This window comes from Scaptodrosophila lebanonensis, unplaced genomic scaffold (assembly GCF_003285725.1).
Source record: "Scaptodrosophila lebanonensis strain 11010-0011.00,11010-0021.00 unplaced genomic scaffold, SlebRS2 tig00000043-arrow-pilon, whole genome shotgun sequence".
Taxonomy (NCBI): Eukaryota; Metazoa; Arthropoda; class Insecta; order Diptera; family Drosophilidae; genus Scaptodrosophila; species Scaptodrosophila lebanonensis.
Window position 1 is genome coordinate 12,660,526 of NW_022060545.1, and position 16,867 is coordinate 12,677,392.

At 41.1% G+C, this 16,867-nt stretch overlaps 1 protein-coding gene across 2 annotated transcripts in view; it reads left to right on the forward strand.

Moving 5' to 3' along the window:
• LOC115622403 (ras-related protein Rab-26) overlaps positions 1-16,867 on the forward strand; it is a 33,924-nt gene that overhangs the window by 11,736 nt on the left and 5,321 nt on the right. Inside the window, exons 2-3 of one of the 2 annotated variants that reach the window (XM_030516333.1) lie at positions 3,561-4,330; positions 15,118-15,228. The exons of the other annotated variant lie outside the window; for it this stretch is intronic. Coding sequence (XP_030372193.1) covers positions 3,632-4,330; positions 15,118-15,228 — 810 coding nt within the window. The 5' untranslated portion in view covers positions 3,561-3,631. The remainder of the gene's footprint in view (positions 1-3,560; positions 4,331-15,117; positions 15,229-16,867) is intronic. 2 annotated transcript variants of the gene reach the window in all.

Below are 16,867 nucleotides of genomic sequence, written 5' to 3' on the forward strand. Positions count from 1 at the left end.
GCCAAGTTTATTGGCACGTTTCGCCAACAGCTCAGAAGTGCAAATGCCTGAACACACACACACACATATATATATTTATATACACGCAGATGTAGCCACACACACATAGACGAGCTGACCTCCATTTAAAGGCAATTTAAGCGTAGAGCACACCTCAAGTCTGTGTGCTGGCAGCATGACAAAAACTTGAGCTGCCTTTCAGTTCGTTGCTTGTGTATGCTTTCACACTCACCTGCACACACACCTGCACACACACCTGCACACACTCAGCTTGCAGACATATGTTTTTAATATTGGCGTCTGCAACTCTGACATGTGTCGGGCAAAGGTAAATCGTTGGGTCGGTCAGACAAGTTGGCTAAGCCCAGTCTATATAACTTAGGCATGCAATTGCGGATGAACGTGCGTCCGTCTATATACGAGTACATAGTGCCAGTATGCTTGTCTGTGTGCGTGTGCGTGTGAGTGTGTAGGTGTTTGCAGACAGCTGCGTGGGCCCAAGCTGAGTCGAGCACAAAAGCCAAAAGGGTTGCTTGAAATTGTATCTGTATTGTTGATTTCCAATGTTGGTGAAATTAAATTAACAGCCGTTTGGCAAAGCAATTTCGGCCCACATATAAAATTAGAAACCAAAACGGGGGGAAAGCAAAAAATAAACCTACTTGTAAACTGCTATGGGTGTTAATGAGAGTATTTAACTCGCGCACATCGCTTAATCATGGCCTGTACCTGAGTTACGAGCTAGTCACTTTGTTGTTTCCTGGCCCAGGACGGTGGGGGGGGACCCCTCCCCCGATTGTGGTACGTGTGTATTTTGGGCTTTGTTGTCCTTAGCTACGCACATAATTAACAGACGCAAAATTTACTTTGCAGCTGCCAGACTAAAGCCAGCATTCCATGCATCGCACACTGAGCTAAACTTTGGCAACCAGAAGAGGATAAGTGTATAAACGCTTTCAAGCAATTTAACTTTAACAAGTTCAACAAAAGTGTAAACACGACGAACATAAAAGACAAACAGTTTGCTCTAAGTACATAATCATATAAATACTACTAGTAGAGAGGGTGGTCAGAAAAAGACAGACTTCTTCTGCAAAAATTGAGTACAAATTTTAATTTAAAATCTTAAGCACTTTGTGTTGTGCTTTAATTCCATCCGCACATTCACTTGAAATCATTAAATAGTTTTTAAAAAAACAACAAAGATTCATTTTTCGTTTTAACTTTCAAAGAATTCAATTAATTAGTGCTTTGAATTCCGCAAACGTGCAACTTTTTTTCTCTTTAAAGTGTATTGTATTTGAGTATTTTCAAAGTACTTTCCTTTTCAGTCCAAGCCAGTCATTATATTGATTGGTATAGGGGTCGATTTTCTTTGAAAACGCTGCAAGCAGATTTATGAGATAATTGTAGAAAATTGGTTTTTGCACAATTAAGAGCAGCTGGAGTTGGAGTTTTTTGAGGGCTAGACAGGAAAATATTTATCACAGAATGAAATGAAAAAAACAAAAAACAAACAATGAAGCCGTTTTGTAGTAAAATAGATGAAGTATTTTACGGGACATTTATTTATTTATTTTCATCGACAAACAATGTTGTCGATGTACATAAAAAACAATGAATACAATAGAGAACTTAAACCAAGTAAAACTAAAGAAATTAAAAAGCCTATACAAAAATATCTAATAACGAATCCGACACGGTGGGGCCAAACGGCCAGCTATGCCCCGATTCACAGCAGAGAGTAGTCAGATACGTTATTAGACCTATCTAAAAAGAAGTGAAGATGAAAATATATAGCAATAAAAGCTAGAAGAAAACAAATTAAAATTAAAATACTTAAATAATAAAAGATAAAATATAATAAAAAATAAAAGGTGAAGAATCACTGACCCGTTGGGGGAAAATTTATTAGCCAGTCCGGCAAGCTATGTCCCTACTCACAGCAGTGGTGATCAGTGATTCTGTCGGAGGTTGCTGAAAATAGAAGATTTTAGTGAGGGGAGAGAGAGCTCCATTGAGATTAAAAAGTAAAAAGTAGCTGGAAAATTTGGAGACTAAACATGTCTAAGAGTGCCTAAAAATGGCCACACTGTGCTATTAGCCATGTTGCTCTGGCTGTTGTTTTTAGTTGGTGTTGATGTCGGCCGTGTGCGGGCATTTTGTGTGTGGATTGCCGCGACAACTGTTGATTTAGCAACGCACCTCGCTACTCACATCAGACACCAGACGCCACACACCACACACCACCCTCCATACCCCAGCCCCCAGCCCCCAGCCCCCAGCTCCCAGCATACTCGCCCTGCTGTTCCAACATTTTGTTAGGACAGCAACAATGACGCTGCGGCCTCGAGCAGTTTCTGGCTCAAAGTTAAAACCGCTGGTGAGGCTGAGGTTGGCATTGGGCTTAGGTGCGAGGCCTAGCTGTTTCTGTTTGTGTTGGCAAAGCAATTAAATTCAATTTGCACCTGAAAAAAGTGTGCGTTACAATTTGTCGGCTGCTGCCAGCCGGTGTCTTTTATGTTCGACACAAATTTGAATTTCAATTTGTTTTTAACTGCCCAAGTTAAATTGGAAGTGGGAAAAGTAATAATGTTGCCCGCTCTTTGCTCTACCACTATCTCGTTTATGAATGCCTAATGAGTTTTTCGAGCTCAACTTGTTTGGCCAAAAGTTTTTAGCTTATGATTTATGTTCTGCTGAATCGAAATTTTTCTCATCTCTTAGTTACCCCTGGTGTGTGCGCTGCAGGGGAGCGAAAATATCTGAGTGTATGGGAGGGAAAACAGACATGTCTGAAAATAATATTGCAAATGTTTTATACTCGTATTGATGATGAATCTGCTGTGCGCTGCCTTTGAAATGTTTTGATGCCTGTCTGTTTCGCTTTCTCTGTGTAAGCTCGATTATTGATTTTGTGTAATTGTATTTGTGTGTGGATATATGTATGTATGTGTGTGTACAGCAAGGAGCTCCATCAATATTGTTGCCGTGTTAAAAATAAAATAACGCCATTTAGCATTGAGACACAAAAAATTGCATATTCAGCAGTTGTCTGCTTCAACAAAAATATTTAACGATCCTTAAACTTATTTTAATGTTGCGTTTCGGCCTTTAGGAAGGATTTTACTTATCTTAGGTTAGGCCCAGAGTGCTGGGCCTAGTGTAAATATATTCATGGACACCAGTCTTCTCCATTTCGTCCAGAATTTTGTGCCACAATACGTTTTCTTTACTTTGTTGTGGCAGAGTTCGTCCTCTTATCCTTATATATGGATTTCACCACCAAAAGTTGTTGTATGCTGTCATTATTAAAATGGCCAAAAGCTTATCAAATATTAACAAATACTAATATTACCAATGTTTCTTTAAACTGTGTTTTCACAAACTATCAATAAGCATTTCAAAAGGCAATGCGAATGATAATACAGGCTATAAATATAGTAATGAATTGTTCACTTTTAAAACAAGTATATTTTTTCAAAATTACATTAGCAGCCGCCGCAAATCGTGTTTCTCTTTAAGAATTTAATTCAAAGAAGTTATATATTGACGCACAGTTTCAGCAATAACACTTCAAGTGAACTCCTACAATAAAAACAACAACAGTTACTACTACGTGGTTTCAAAAATGCGTCGTCAACAAACTCGATATCGCTCCGACTCCATATCTGCCTCCTCCAGCGGACCCGGCGGACGCAAACCGTCCATAACTCCCAGCGTTGTGGTGGCCAGCGCATCGCCCACGCGTCGGGAATCGCTGGTGAAGCCGACCTGGCAGCACATTACACCGGGCCAGCTGCCGCCCAAAACGCTGGACAAGATCAATGGCATCGCTTCCGACGATTCCGATGATGACGGCTATCCCAAGCGTCGCCCCAGCGTGATTGTGCACCAGAGACAGCAGTCGCTGTCACAGCAGCCCCTGCTGCCCGATTATATGAGTTCCTCGGCTTCCTCGACATCGGCAGCGGCTGCTCAAATGTACCAGCAACAGCAAGCACAGCAAGGACAACAAGGACAACAGCATGCAGGACAGCCACAGCAACAACCACAGAGTGGCAATGGCTTCATGGCTCGTCTGAGTAGCGTGATTCTGACAACAGGCGCAGAGCAGCAACCCCTTTTGGATACAGGCGGTGGTAGGGATAGTGGTGGTGGTGTTGGCGGTGGCGGTAATTGTGGAGGTACGGTGTCCTCAATTGGTCTGGGACCTGGCGCAGATGGCGCCGGTGCTACTCTTTGCAGATCGGCTGGACGCGCCCTCATTCGAATGATATCCGCTACGCATACCAATGATGACGAAGAGGATTATGATGTTATGGGCAAGGTGAATAGTTTTGTTCTTATTGTTCTTGTTGTTGTTGTTGTTTTATAATCCTCTATAAATTGCCACCTTTTCAAATCACACTTATATATAATCAAAATAATATTCTTTACGAAAAAGGCAAATCCTCTTTTTATGCCGATATCTTTCAAATGCGAGGACAACAAAAGCGAGAAAATTTATTTCGGTATACCGAGTTTTTAAGCAGTTTAACAGCCCAAAAACCAAGATAACATTTTACCTGACTAATGCCAACCCAACACCAAATTAAAGCAAACCACAATCCCATAACTTCCCTTCCCATCCCATCCACTCAACCAACCAAACCATTCAGCCAATTCAATTTGTATATATACTTTTTATTTTGTATTTATATATGTAAGTATCTCTGTGTGTGTATGAGTTTGCGTGTCTGTCTGTCTGCCTTTTTCGACTTTTAGGTTGTTATTTACATTACTACCGTCGCAGCTTAAGTCGCCTTTTACAGCATTTGATTTACAATGTGATTTACATAAGCAGCCAAAAATGCAACAGCCTCTTAACAAAGTCACGGCCTACCGGCCTACGCAGCCAACAAATAATATAATCTACAAGTATATTTATATAAAGACATAAAATTCAATAAAGTGCAAAGTATGCTAAAGGAAATTAAATGCTTCTAAGTATTAAGGATATTAAGGTGTACAGCAGAACGCGTATTTCATGAACCTCATAAACCGAAACTTTTGCTGAATAGGCATTTTCTATTAAATATAAACCCAAGTAAAAATAGTTTTTTAATTAATTCGATAATGAAAAGCTTCTATATATATTATTTTCTATTTTTTTTTATTGATTTTTCAAAGCAATGTGTTTTTCAATTTCGTTTTAAACATTTTTTCTTAAAACTTTTGTTTTTAAATGAAAAAGGCATATATATCTAAAGGGAGACCCTAAAAGTATGCTGTTCTTTCTGACATCCGTTCTCCATACCTATTTTAAGGCTAACTGCTACGAATATGTTTACTGAACCATCGTTCGAAGCAATGGCAACGGCATCTGTTTGGTCATCCGGCCAAAAACAGCCAAAACCAGCAGCACATCATAGTTAATAAGTAACGTAAATAACTCAATGCAAAGTGCTCGTTTTCTTGTCGCTTGCTTTGCATAGCAAGCCGAGCACTTAACGTTTCCTTTTGTTGCCATAAATTTGCATAGGCTGCTGCGCAGCCGCCACATATGTACTAGTTATTGTCGCTAACTCTGCAAGTCAAGTTCGTTTTTCGTTATCGCATCTGGTACGGAGAAGCTTAGCTTTCCGTCTACCAGCATAAACTTTGTAAATCTCGGCGATCGCTACCTATGCAAAATAAACATTTGTGCACCTCTTTTAAATTGAACAATTTCGTTTCGCTTATTTTGCAAATATTTCGCCAACATAATTTCGCATATTTGGAATCATAAAAAAGCTTATGATTATACATTTTGGTGACCCCGACGTGATTAATAATTCCACAAAACCTTGCTTAATCGCGTTAAAAAACAAAAGCGTACATAATTGAGTTCATTGTACACAAAAAATATTCAAGTACATAAGTGCAAAAGTATAAGTTCATAGTGCCTACTGTACCGCCAATAAGCAGCCGTGTGAAGCGACGTTTTTGAGGGCAACGAACATCAGCAGATAAAACAGTTATTCGCGCGCGTCATTTATCTCTGCTATTTTCGGTTTTCGGTTCTCTCTCGCGTTCATAATGTCTGAGAGCGACGGTCAAATGCGCGCCTTCCAAGCTGTCGCATCAGCTGCTGCTGACGTAGCTGATGCAGCGACGCTTGCGCCAACAGCTTCGACGTCAACAGCTGTGGGCAATGCAGTGCAGGCTACGAGCAATAGTGTTGAGTTTTATAAGCGCAAGGCGCAATCATTATATGCGTGGGCGCTTTCTATTCAAAATAAAATAAATGATTGTGAAATTGACAATATTTCAGAAAGTGAGCTGCGAAAACGTGTGGAAATGCTGCAAAGTATTCAGGCCTCTTTTAATTTGGTGCATGACAAATTAGAGGAGCTGGACTTTGACGAGATTGGCAGCAGTTTGCGCTGCAACTTTGCTGAGCTGGTGGTCTGCTTGGAGGGCCGCCTGCTAAATACAATACAAAGGATGCAATCTGGCGCGCCGCCGTGTTCGACGCTTCGGCAAGATGATCAGTCTACCATTGTGATAAATCGGTCTCGTTTGCCTGAGCTTAAGTTGCCTACATTCAGTGGTGGATATACTGAATATGCAGATTTCTCTTCGATGTTCACATCAGTGATCGCCAAGGATCCAGATCTCTCCGATGTGGAAAAGTTGCAGCATTTGAGGTCAAGCTTAAGAGGATCTGCGTTGGACACGATTCGTGCGCTTGAGATAAGTGGTGCAAATTATTCAGTGGCGTTAGACCTACTCGACAAGCGGTTTAACAATAAGCGTCTTATTTTCCAGGCACACATCTCCGAGATTTTGGGCATTAAAAGGGCTGAAACTACAAGCAAGCTGCGAGAGTTGTCCGACAAAGTCAACGCAAATATGCGTGCACTGTTGAGTTTGGGCAATATGCAAGATGTAGCTGGCAGCATCGTCGTTCAGACAATTTTGGGCAAGGTGGATGCTGCGACGCAGGCAAAGTGGGAGGAAGCCGCCCCATTGAACGTTATACCGTCGTGGGAGCAATTTGCGACGTTCTTGGATAGCAGGTGTCAAAAATTGGAAAACATCGAGCATGCAATGGCATCATATTCGTCGAATTATCAGGTGGGAAAGAATAAAAACACTAACACCAAACGCTCGTTTGTCGCCACTAACCCATCCGCAAATGGTTGTCTGTTTTGTGACAATAATGCACACGAAATATACAGTTGCCCACTTTTTGGTAATTTGTCGCCTGTACTTCGTTTAAAGGAAGCGAAACGCCTCTCTCTGTGTATAAATTGTCTTAGAAAGGGACACAGAATGAGAACTTGCAATTCTGGATCGTGCAGAACCTGTGGTGCCAAACATCACAGTTTATTGCATTTTAATAATTCAGCTGCCGTAAATTTGATGCCTGAGCAATCGTCCGCTTCTGACTTACACTCGCGGCCGTCTTCATTGTTACTGCCACGTAGCGCTCTCGCAGCTGTTTCGCCATCATCGCTTGCTTCATTGCCTGCCCAAAATCTCGGCTCAGATGTTGTGCTCTTGGCCACCGCTGTCATCAGCATTCAAAATCGCGCCGGGACTTGGGTACCTTGCCGTGCACTGCTCGATTCCGGATCACAGTTGCACATTATAACTTCGCGATTCGCTCACCGGCTCCAACTTCGAAAGACCAAGTCGTCGGCCTCTGTGTCTGGTCTTGGTGACGTCAGTTTCAAGTCTGATGGTTGCACTGTGCACTTATGCTTGCAATCATTGGTCACTGACTATTCCGCAAATATTACTGCTTTGGTCGCTCCTTCCATTACTGAGAACCAACCAACTTTCACGGTTGACATATCTCATTGGGATATACCAAGCAATGTCCGCTTAGCTGATCCGGCGTTCTTCAAGCCACAGCAAATTGATATGCTTATCGGTGCCAATTTATTCTACGAGTTGTTGTGCGTAGGTCAGATTAAACTGGCTGATGGCCTGCCACTTCTGCAACAGACTCGTTTGGGCTGGATAGTTACTGGAGGTGGGTCGCAGCGTCAGAAATCTGCTTTGGTTGCATCCAATTCTCCGTCTACACAGGATTGCAATACACGAATCGAGCAGATGGTTCGCTCTTTTTGGGAACTCGAAAGTGGTGTCGATCCGGCTGTAAAACTCACCAAAGAAGAGTTCGACTGCGAGGAGCATTTCAAGGCTAATTACAGGCGCCTGCGTACTGGCGAGTATTCCGTCCGATTGCCTGTAAAGCTCAGTACAGATCTGCTTGGCGATTCCTATACGCAAGCCTATCGTCGGTTCATAAACTTGGAGCGAAAGTTAGAACGCAATCCACTTCTCAAAGCACAGTACTCTGCATTCATTAAGGAGTATTTAGAGTTGGGTCATATGTCGCTTGTATCGCCAGTTTCGCTAAATTTGTGCAAGTATTTCCTGCCGCACCATTGCGTTCTGAAGGAGGACAGCACAACGACAAAGTTGAGAGTCGTGTTTGACGGTTCCGCATCCACATCCTCTGGTCATTCTTTAAATGACATCCTAATGGCTGGTCCTTCCATTCAGTCAAAGCTCGCAAACACGCTTGTTCGATTTCGCACGTTTCCTATCGCTTTAACAGGAGACATCTGCAAGATGTACCGCTGCGTGCGAGTATCAAATCCGGATAGCTATTTTCAATGCATTCTATGGCGTGACTCGCCTCAAAAGCCTATTCAAGTTTTCCGTCTTGATACCGTCACTTACGGTACAAAGCCTGCCTCGTTTCTCTCCGTTCGCACTATGCATCAGCTGGCTGAAGATGAGCATGAGCTATTTCCTATTGGCTCCGATATCTTGCGCCGCGATTTTTATGTTGATGATTTAATCACTGGTGGTGCTTCTACAAACGAAGTCATAGAAATTATGAGACAAACCACAGGGCTACTTGCCAAGGCTAATTTCAAGCTAAGGAAGTGGTGCTCCAGCAATCCTGATGTGCTCAAACAAGTTCCGGAAGAAGACAAAGAAACTCTAGTTAAGTTTGATGATGGCAGCGACATAACAAAAACTCTAGGACTGTCGTGGGATCCTGCGACGGATTTATTCATTTTCACGTTTCTGCCAGCATTGACATCTGGTCGAATTTGCAAGCGCACTGTTTTGTCAACTATTGCCAGATTTTATGATCCGCTTGGCCTTATTGGACCAGTAATCGCAAAGGCTAAGATATTCCTGCAGGCGCTTTGGAGAGAAAGGCTTGATTGGGATGAAAGCCTTTCAGCATCATTGACAACATCTTGGCATAATCTTATTGCAGATTTTGAGCGCACAAAGCAGCTGAAATTTCCAAGGCTTGCACTTTCTGCTGGTGTTTCCATTGAAGTGCATGGTTTTAGTGATGCCAGCATAGATGCCTATGGAGCTTGCGTCTACATCATTTCGACCACGCAAGGCCAATCTCGTGCGGAGCTGCTGTGTTCCAGATCTCGTGTGGCGCCGCTCAAATCGTTGACCGTGCCCCGACTAGAGTTGTGCGGAGCCGTTTTGCTGGCACAACTCATAAACGAAATATCTCGTATGGAGTTATTCGACTGCAAGTTTTATTGTTGGTCTGATTCTGCAGTAGCGCTATCTTGGATTCGCAGCGAGCCATCCAGGTTTCAAATTTTCGTTTCCAATCGCATCGCAACTATTCAAGAGTTGACCTCTGGCATGGAATGGCGATATATTCCAACCGATTTGAATCCTGCGGACATACTTTCACGTGGAGCTTTGCCCAGCGAATTAGTCCAGTCCAACTTGTGGCTACATGGTCCCGCATTTCTGACGAAGGACAAATCTTCTTGGCCAGAGTCTTGCATTTCCGCCTCGTCGCTTCCTGAGCAGCGCTCTAAAGTGTTTGTAAGCACCACACTGTGCGAAGACATTGCACAGCAATGCAAATATGTTAACACATTTGGAAAGCTGCAGCGCGTGTTTGCATATGTATACAAGTTCCTGCACCGTGTACGAATTCCTGGGCTATCGGTGGACTGCATCCGTCATGGTACACTGCTGTTGATGCGCTCAATTCAAATGTCTACGCTTCGGGACGAATACAAGACCTTGCAGGCCGGACACATTTTGAAATCGTCTAGCTCCTGTCTTTCTTTATCTCCGTTTCTCGACAGCTCTGGATTGATGCGCGTTGGTGGCCGTCTAAGTAACTCTGCGCTCGACTTTGAAGCCCAGCATCCAATTATACTTCCAAGGCGTCATCCAGTCACGCGTTCAGTCATTATGCACTACCATGTCCGTAATCTGCATTCTGGACCTCGTGCATTGCTGGCCTCAATTCGGTTGCAGTATTGGCCAATTGGCGGTCGGAAAACAGTGTGCAGCGTAGTCAGCAAATGCACCATTTGTTTTCGAGCCAAGCCTCGTCTTGTGGAGCATGTTATGGCTGACCTGCCAAAGGATCGAGTTGATGCTTCACATACCTTTATGGTCACTGGTGTGGATTTTTGTGGGCCGTTTTTCTACAAAAGCGAGGTCCGCAATAAGGCACCAATAAAATGCTATATTTGCATTTTCATTTGCTTCGCCACCAAAGCTGTGCATTTGGAGTTGGTGAAGGATTTAACCACCGGAGCATTCTTAAATGCACTTAAACGCTTTATTTTGACGCGCTGTCGACCTACGAGGATCTGGTCTAACAACGCTACAAATTTCGTTGGCGCACGGAACGAGATGGCTGAGCTAAAGCGTCTTTTTGAATCCAGCGAGCACCTGCAGGCTGTGCAAGAATTTTGCCTTGCTGACTGTATTGATTGGCGTTTCATTCCGCCGCGCTCGCCTCACTTTGGTGGTCTATGGGAAGCGGCTGTAAAGACTGCCAAGCATCATTTCTACAGATCCGTTGGACTATCGCTGCTCGAATTTGATGAACTGCGCACGCTTGTATGCCATATCGGGGCAATTATTAATTCTCGCCCATCGTTATCCCTTTCAGAACATCCAGCAGATCTCGATGTCTTGACTCCAGCTCATTTTCTTGGTGCTGCTCCGCTGTCAACGTACGTTGAGCCTGATCTGACGAAGCTCAATTTCAATCGGCTGGATCGATGGCAGCGCGTGACGTACTACCAGCAGATATTTTGGGCTCGCTGGCGTGAAGAATACTTGACGCTTCTTCAACAGCGCTCAAAATGGCGAGTGTCGCAGCCTGGACTCTCCATTGATGATGTCGTTCTGGTCAAGGACGAGAATTTGCCGCCCCTCAAATGGCCATTAGCAAGGGTGGTCATCCTCATCAGCGGCGCAGATGGCGTGTCGAGAGTTGCAGAATTGAGGACTTCCACTGGAACCATTCGGCGAGCCGTTCGCAAATTATGCCCGCTGCCGAAACAAGATGTTGTTGAAGACCCTGGTTCTTCAACAGGGGGAGTATGTTTGGTCATCCGGCCAAAAACAGCCAAAACCAGCAGCACATCATAGTTAATAAGTAACGTAAATAACTCAATGCAAAGTGCTCGTTTTCTTGTCGCTTGCTTTGCATAGCAAGCCGAGCACTTAACGTTTCCTTTTGTTGCCATAAATTTGCATAGGCTGCTGCGCAGCCGCCACATATGTACTAGTTATTGTCGCTAACTCTGCAAGTCAAGTTCGTTTTTCGTTATCGCATCTGGTACGGAGAAGCTTAGCTTTCCGTCTACCAGCATAAACTTTGTAAATCTCGGCGATCGCTACCTATGCAAAATAAACATTTGTGCACCTCTTTTAAATTGAACAATTTCGTTTCGCTTATTTTGCAAATATTTCGCCAACATAATTTCGCATATTTGGAATCATAAAAAAGCTTATGATTATACAGCATCATTTTTTAAAACTCTGCTTCTTTAATAAACCCTCAAATATGCAGTTTGAACATATTTCTATATGATTATTCAATTTCTCGTTTGACCTTCGAGCTCACTTATTCTAGAAAAACTCACTAATCAAACAAATCCATTTTGTTACAAATAAAGACTGATTTGGAATTGAATGATCAGCCCAAAAATGAACGACAAATTTAATATAGAAAATGAGATAGTACGCATAAAAGGCTGAACAATCTTAGTTTGACCTTTGGAAGAAGGAGAAAAGACCAATACTTTTCGATAAATGTAAATTTAAAGTTGCTTTTTCTTAGCAACCATTTGGCCGCGCAAAACTTTTTCAACTTCTTAACCCCTACTATCCCAGTTGAGTCGACAGAGTAAGTTCAACCTTCGGATAAAATGTGTATTTAAAGAATGCACAATGTACACAAATGCCGCAAGGTCAGCCATCTAGCTGCATAATTTCTGATTTCTGGGAATTGTTAGCGTAATTGCCAACCTACCTAAGGTTGTCATAACAACGACTGCAGCATGAGGCATGACACGTGTTCATCCTCACCTTAGGAGGCCGCTCCCCTGGACACAGCTGCTGTCATTTGGCTTAAACGATATATAGTAGAGCGGTCTGCATGGCAACTTTCATAACTGCAGCTGACAACGTTTGCCGACTACTGTTGATTAGAATAATTCAGAGAAATTATGACAAATGCTGCGGCAACTTCCGGCTGACAACGACCATTTCATAATAAAGAAGAAAAAAAGTGAACAGGAGGGAAAAGTCAAGTCAGCATAAATATGAATATAAGTTTTTTTTTTTTTTTAAACCTCCCTCGGCTTCCTTTTTACAAATGTCTGTTTATGTTCGGTTTGTGTCTGTGAGTTGTGCTTCTGCTAAGTTTGCGCTTAGCAAACAAGGACTTGCAAGTTCGGCGCTCAAATATATGCAAATATTTACATTTGCCAACAGCCAACAGTCATCACATCAGACTGATGTGTAGGCTAATCCCTTGAGTCTTGAGGCTGTTTAATAATTTAAAGCGTGTAAATGTGCCAAGCCATTTATTAATGCTTATTTGTAGAGGCTGTGATGGCAAGGAATCAGACTTTAATTAAATTGATAATGTGATGGCAGCCGAATACATACATACAAGTACATACATACAAATTACAAACTCAATTAGATAGGTTAGAGCTTATTTAGCTGAAGAATTTTGTGCTGAGTGGGAAATGTGGAATAAAGTTAAGTTGTACTTATTACAAAGTTGCAAAAGGGATTAAGATATATCACGATTTTATCAAGGGATATTGACAAATTTATAACTAAGCTCAAATTTAAATTATTGACATTTTCGTAACAATTGTTAGCTTATGTTAAACTTATTTGTAAATTTTATAATATGGGAAATAACAGTATATATTGCCACTAAAAATATGATGTTTGAGAAAGCTTGAGTAAAGGCATAAAATTCTATACTTGTATGAATGCTAACTGATGGTACCCTCACGCCTTACAAATGAAGGGTAAGAATTTCAAGACTCATAGCCATAATTACCACAAATTGCTATATGATGAATGATCTTTAAAACCCACACAAACAACATTTTGAAATCTTGAAGTTTCGCAAGTATAAGTATACAAGGATGTATATTCGCACACACATTTTGCATGTGCAGGAGGGCCTCTGGAGTGTTGGCATAAACTTTACCTTTAAATGCAAACATCAAACTTAAACACAAATTTAGATAGAATGTGCAAATTTGTACATTGGATTTCATCATATTCTGACAATTCCCCAATAAATTTTCACAAGTCAATTCTACTTATACATACATTCTGGGATTTTGAACGAAGTTCATTGAAGGATAAACAATTCGTGGAACTCTGTGGCTTTTCTTCTCTTGTATTGCGTAACGCAAAACATTCGCACAACTCGAATAAAATGGCATGATTGTGTGTTTGAATGCATCCTTCCTCTTGCTGTTTAACTTATTTCACATTTAAACAGCCAACTGTGCCAGTTTAAACTATGGCTATTCCAATTAGCACAATAAAATATTTAAATAGGAGTCCCCTTTTAAATGTACAGAAGCGTTAAGTGCTGTGTCCTTTAGCAGAGCTGTGTTCGATTCCATTTATTTAATGGAACTAGTATTATGGAGAGCTTATAATTAGGTGATAAAGATACAATCGGGGCAAATTATCAACTCAGGCCTGTTTAGTCGAGTAATATTTCAGTAATATTTCAGTAATATTTCAGGGAAAATACTTTTAAATCAAGTATCCATTGATGTGGGCAAATGCTCTGTTAAAGATTTGGATTCAAAAATTATAATGGAATTTGATTAATAAGTTCTAGAAATTAACACTTTTAGCGTTTTCTTTAAGTATACGATTTTAAATAATTGCCCCGCCAACTCATTAATAAATAATATAATTAATTAATCTTGAATAATGTTTCACTCTACTATTCGGACTTTGGCATAATTTTGTAAAGTTAGTTTTTTTAATTTTCAAATATAAAACGAACGAAAACCTAATCAAAAAAGTCCATCACCGCTTCATGAATAGGGTTATAAAAGTTACTTCCTTATTTGTTCGCTCAACAGGCGTACATAGTAATTAGTACTAGTACATAAGTTTTTTGATTTGTTCGTAGGTAGAAATTGCATCAACTAAAAATAAATCAAACTAACAAAACCCATTAGTTTGCGAACTAAGGTGTCACAGTTCCAGCAATTAAAGTGTATGTGTGTGTGTGTGTGTGTTTAAGTTTAGTTTATGTTTACCATAATTAGCCCCCATACATGCGTAAACATTTTATAGAAGCACTTTATTTTCCCCTTACATTCCCTAGCCCCTCTCGCATTTTTCCTCACACTGCTCTCTTAAAAGCCAACCACTTTACAAATGTAAGCAAATGTAAAATTCATAAGCTTTTCATTAAATATTTAATATTTCGTTTTACAATACACGCATAAATTATTCCGCTCGCTTGCGTTCCTCTGCTGTTCCTGTCATCCTGTCTCGCTCTCTTGTTACCTGCTCTTACACTCTCTTTCACATGCGCTTGTCGCACTGTGTGTCGTTGTTGTTGTTTCTTTTATTCTGTGGTCTCTGTGGTCGCTTTCGTATAACATTCAACGATTTTTCTTCATTACACACAAATGCCGCACAATTTGTTGCCAAATGATTCGTTCGCTCGCCTCTCAACAACTTGGTTGGGTGTGCGTTTGCGTTTGGTGCGTGGGTGTGGGTGACAATTTGTTTATCGATAATGACGATGATGATAACGATGCTCAGGTTATAATGCTTGGCGATTCGGGAGTGGGCAAGACATCGCTTTTGATTCGATTTCGTGATGGACGGTATGTGCCGAGCTATTTTTTGAGCACTGTCGGCATTGATTTTAGGGTAAGCTTATTAACTACTCGTTGTTGTGTATTCAATTCAACATAAGTACATACATACATAGTTGCTATAATTTCAATGTTGTTGATGTTGTTGTTGTGCCTAACTGTTGCTCTTCTTTTCTATCTACTGTCAATCTGTCAATCTGCATTTCTGTCTCTGTATGTATGTATGTACATTTGTTTGTTTGTGTGTCTGCGTACGTCAACAGTTGTCAAGGTTATGAATGCGATTTTCTACCTACTTATGTTTATGTTCTTCAACTTTCTCTCTTCCACCTTCCCGGGCCACTCTAAGGCTCTAGTTGCTCTGTGTGTACAGCCCCTCTCCCACTCTGTATGTACATATAGTTGTTTGTGTCTGTGCTAGAGAGCGTATGTTGTGGTTGTGCCTGTTTTGCGGTTTCATGATTTCCCCATCCATACCACGAGGTGCGGCTATGCTCTTTATTGAAATGAAATGTGTAGCTGCCCTTTTCACGTGCTCATCTGACCACACAACCACACCACACCACACAACACCACACTACACTTTGCATCGACTTCCACCTCTAACACGGGACCACACTCTTCCCGGACATCTCTCACTAATAAAGGAAGAATAAAAACAAAAAGCAGAAACTGAGAAGCTCCTTGGGGGCTATTTATTAAAAAGCATGTGAACTTGAAAAGGACTTGTTGATGTTGTGTGCGCGTGTTCTTTGTACAAGTAATTGTTGTAGTAGTTGTTGTTGCTAATTTATTAAGGATATCGTTGTGGGTTTTTGATAAAATTTTTACATTTTAGTTGTTTTTTTTTTTTTTGGAAACTTTGCTCCTTTGTAATTTTATAAAACAGCAACTAAAACCACTATGAATGAAGAGGCCACAATCATAATGAAGTGGGTGGTGATGCTGCTAAATTGTCTATTAACAGCAAACATTTAACAAAATACAAAACCATATTTTACGTGCCTTTCAATATTTGCGTTTGCATCCTCATTTTTATACCCTGTACGCGTAGGGGAAAAAGGGGGTAAAGGTTTGTGCAAAGTATGTAACATACAGAAGGAAGGATCTCCGACCCCATAAAGTATATATATTCTTGATCAGCATGACGAGAGAAATCGATCTAGACATGTCCGTCCGTCCATCTGTCCGTCTGTCTGTCCATCTGGATGAACGCAAGGATCTCAGAAACTATAAAAGCTAGAATAACCAATGTTGGTATCCAGATGCTCCTAGGTCCGAGAAAGGACGAGTTTATTTTATTTTTCCCCTTCTACAGAATTTCGTCAATACCGTCCACATTTAAAAAGCTACCCTAACCAAACTTTGCACACATAAGTTCTATATAATTATCTAATTTTGTTTCAAATTAAATCTAAATCGGTTCTAAGAAAAGTTATTAGCGAAACAATTTTACTTCGTTTCTACGCCCACAAGCTGCAGCATCAAGTTGGCCCTTCTTCTTCCTTTTGCTTCTGCTAGAGGCGCATATACCTCAGTGCCGGGTACAGGGTATTTCACTGTCGGGTTTGCTCGACTGTAGCGTTCCCTCTTGCTTTTCATTTCTGTTTGCTCCGCTGATCTTAGTATATTATATACTTCTTTTCATTATTCATACATTTTTTGTGGAAAAACATTATTTCATTTTAAACATG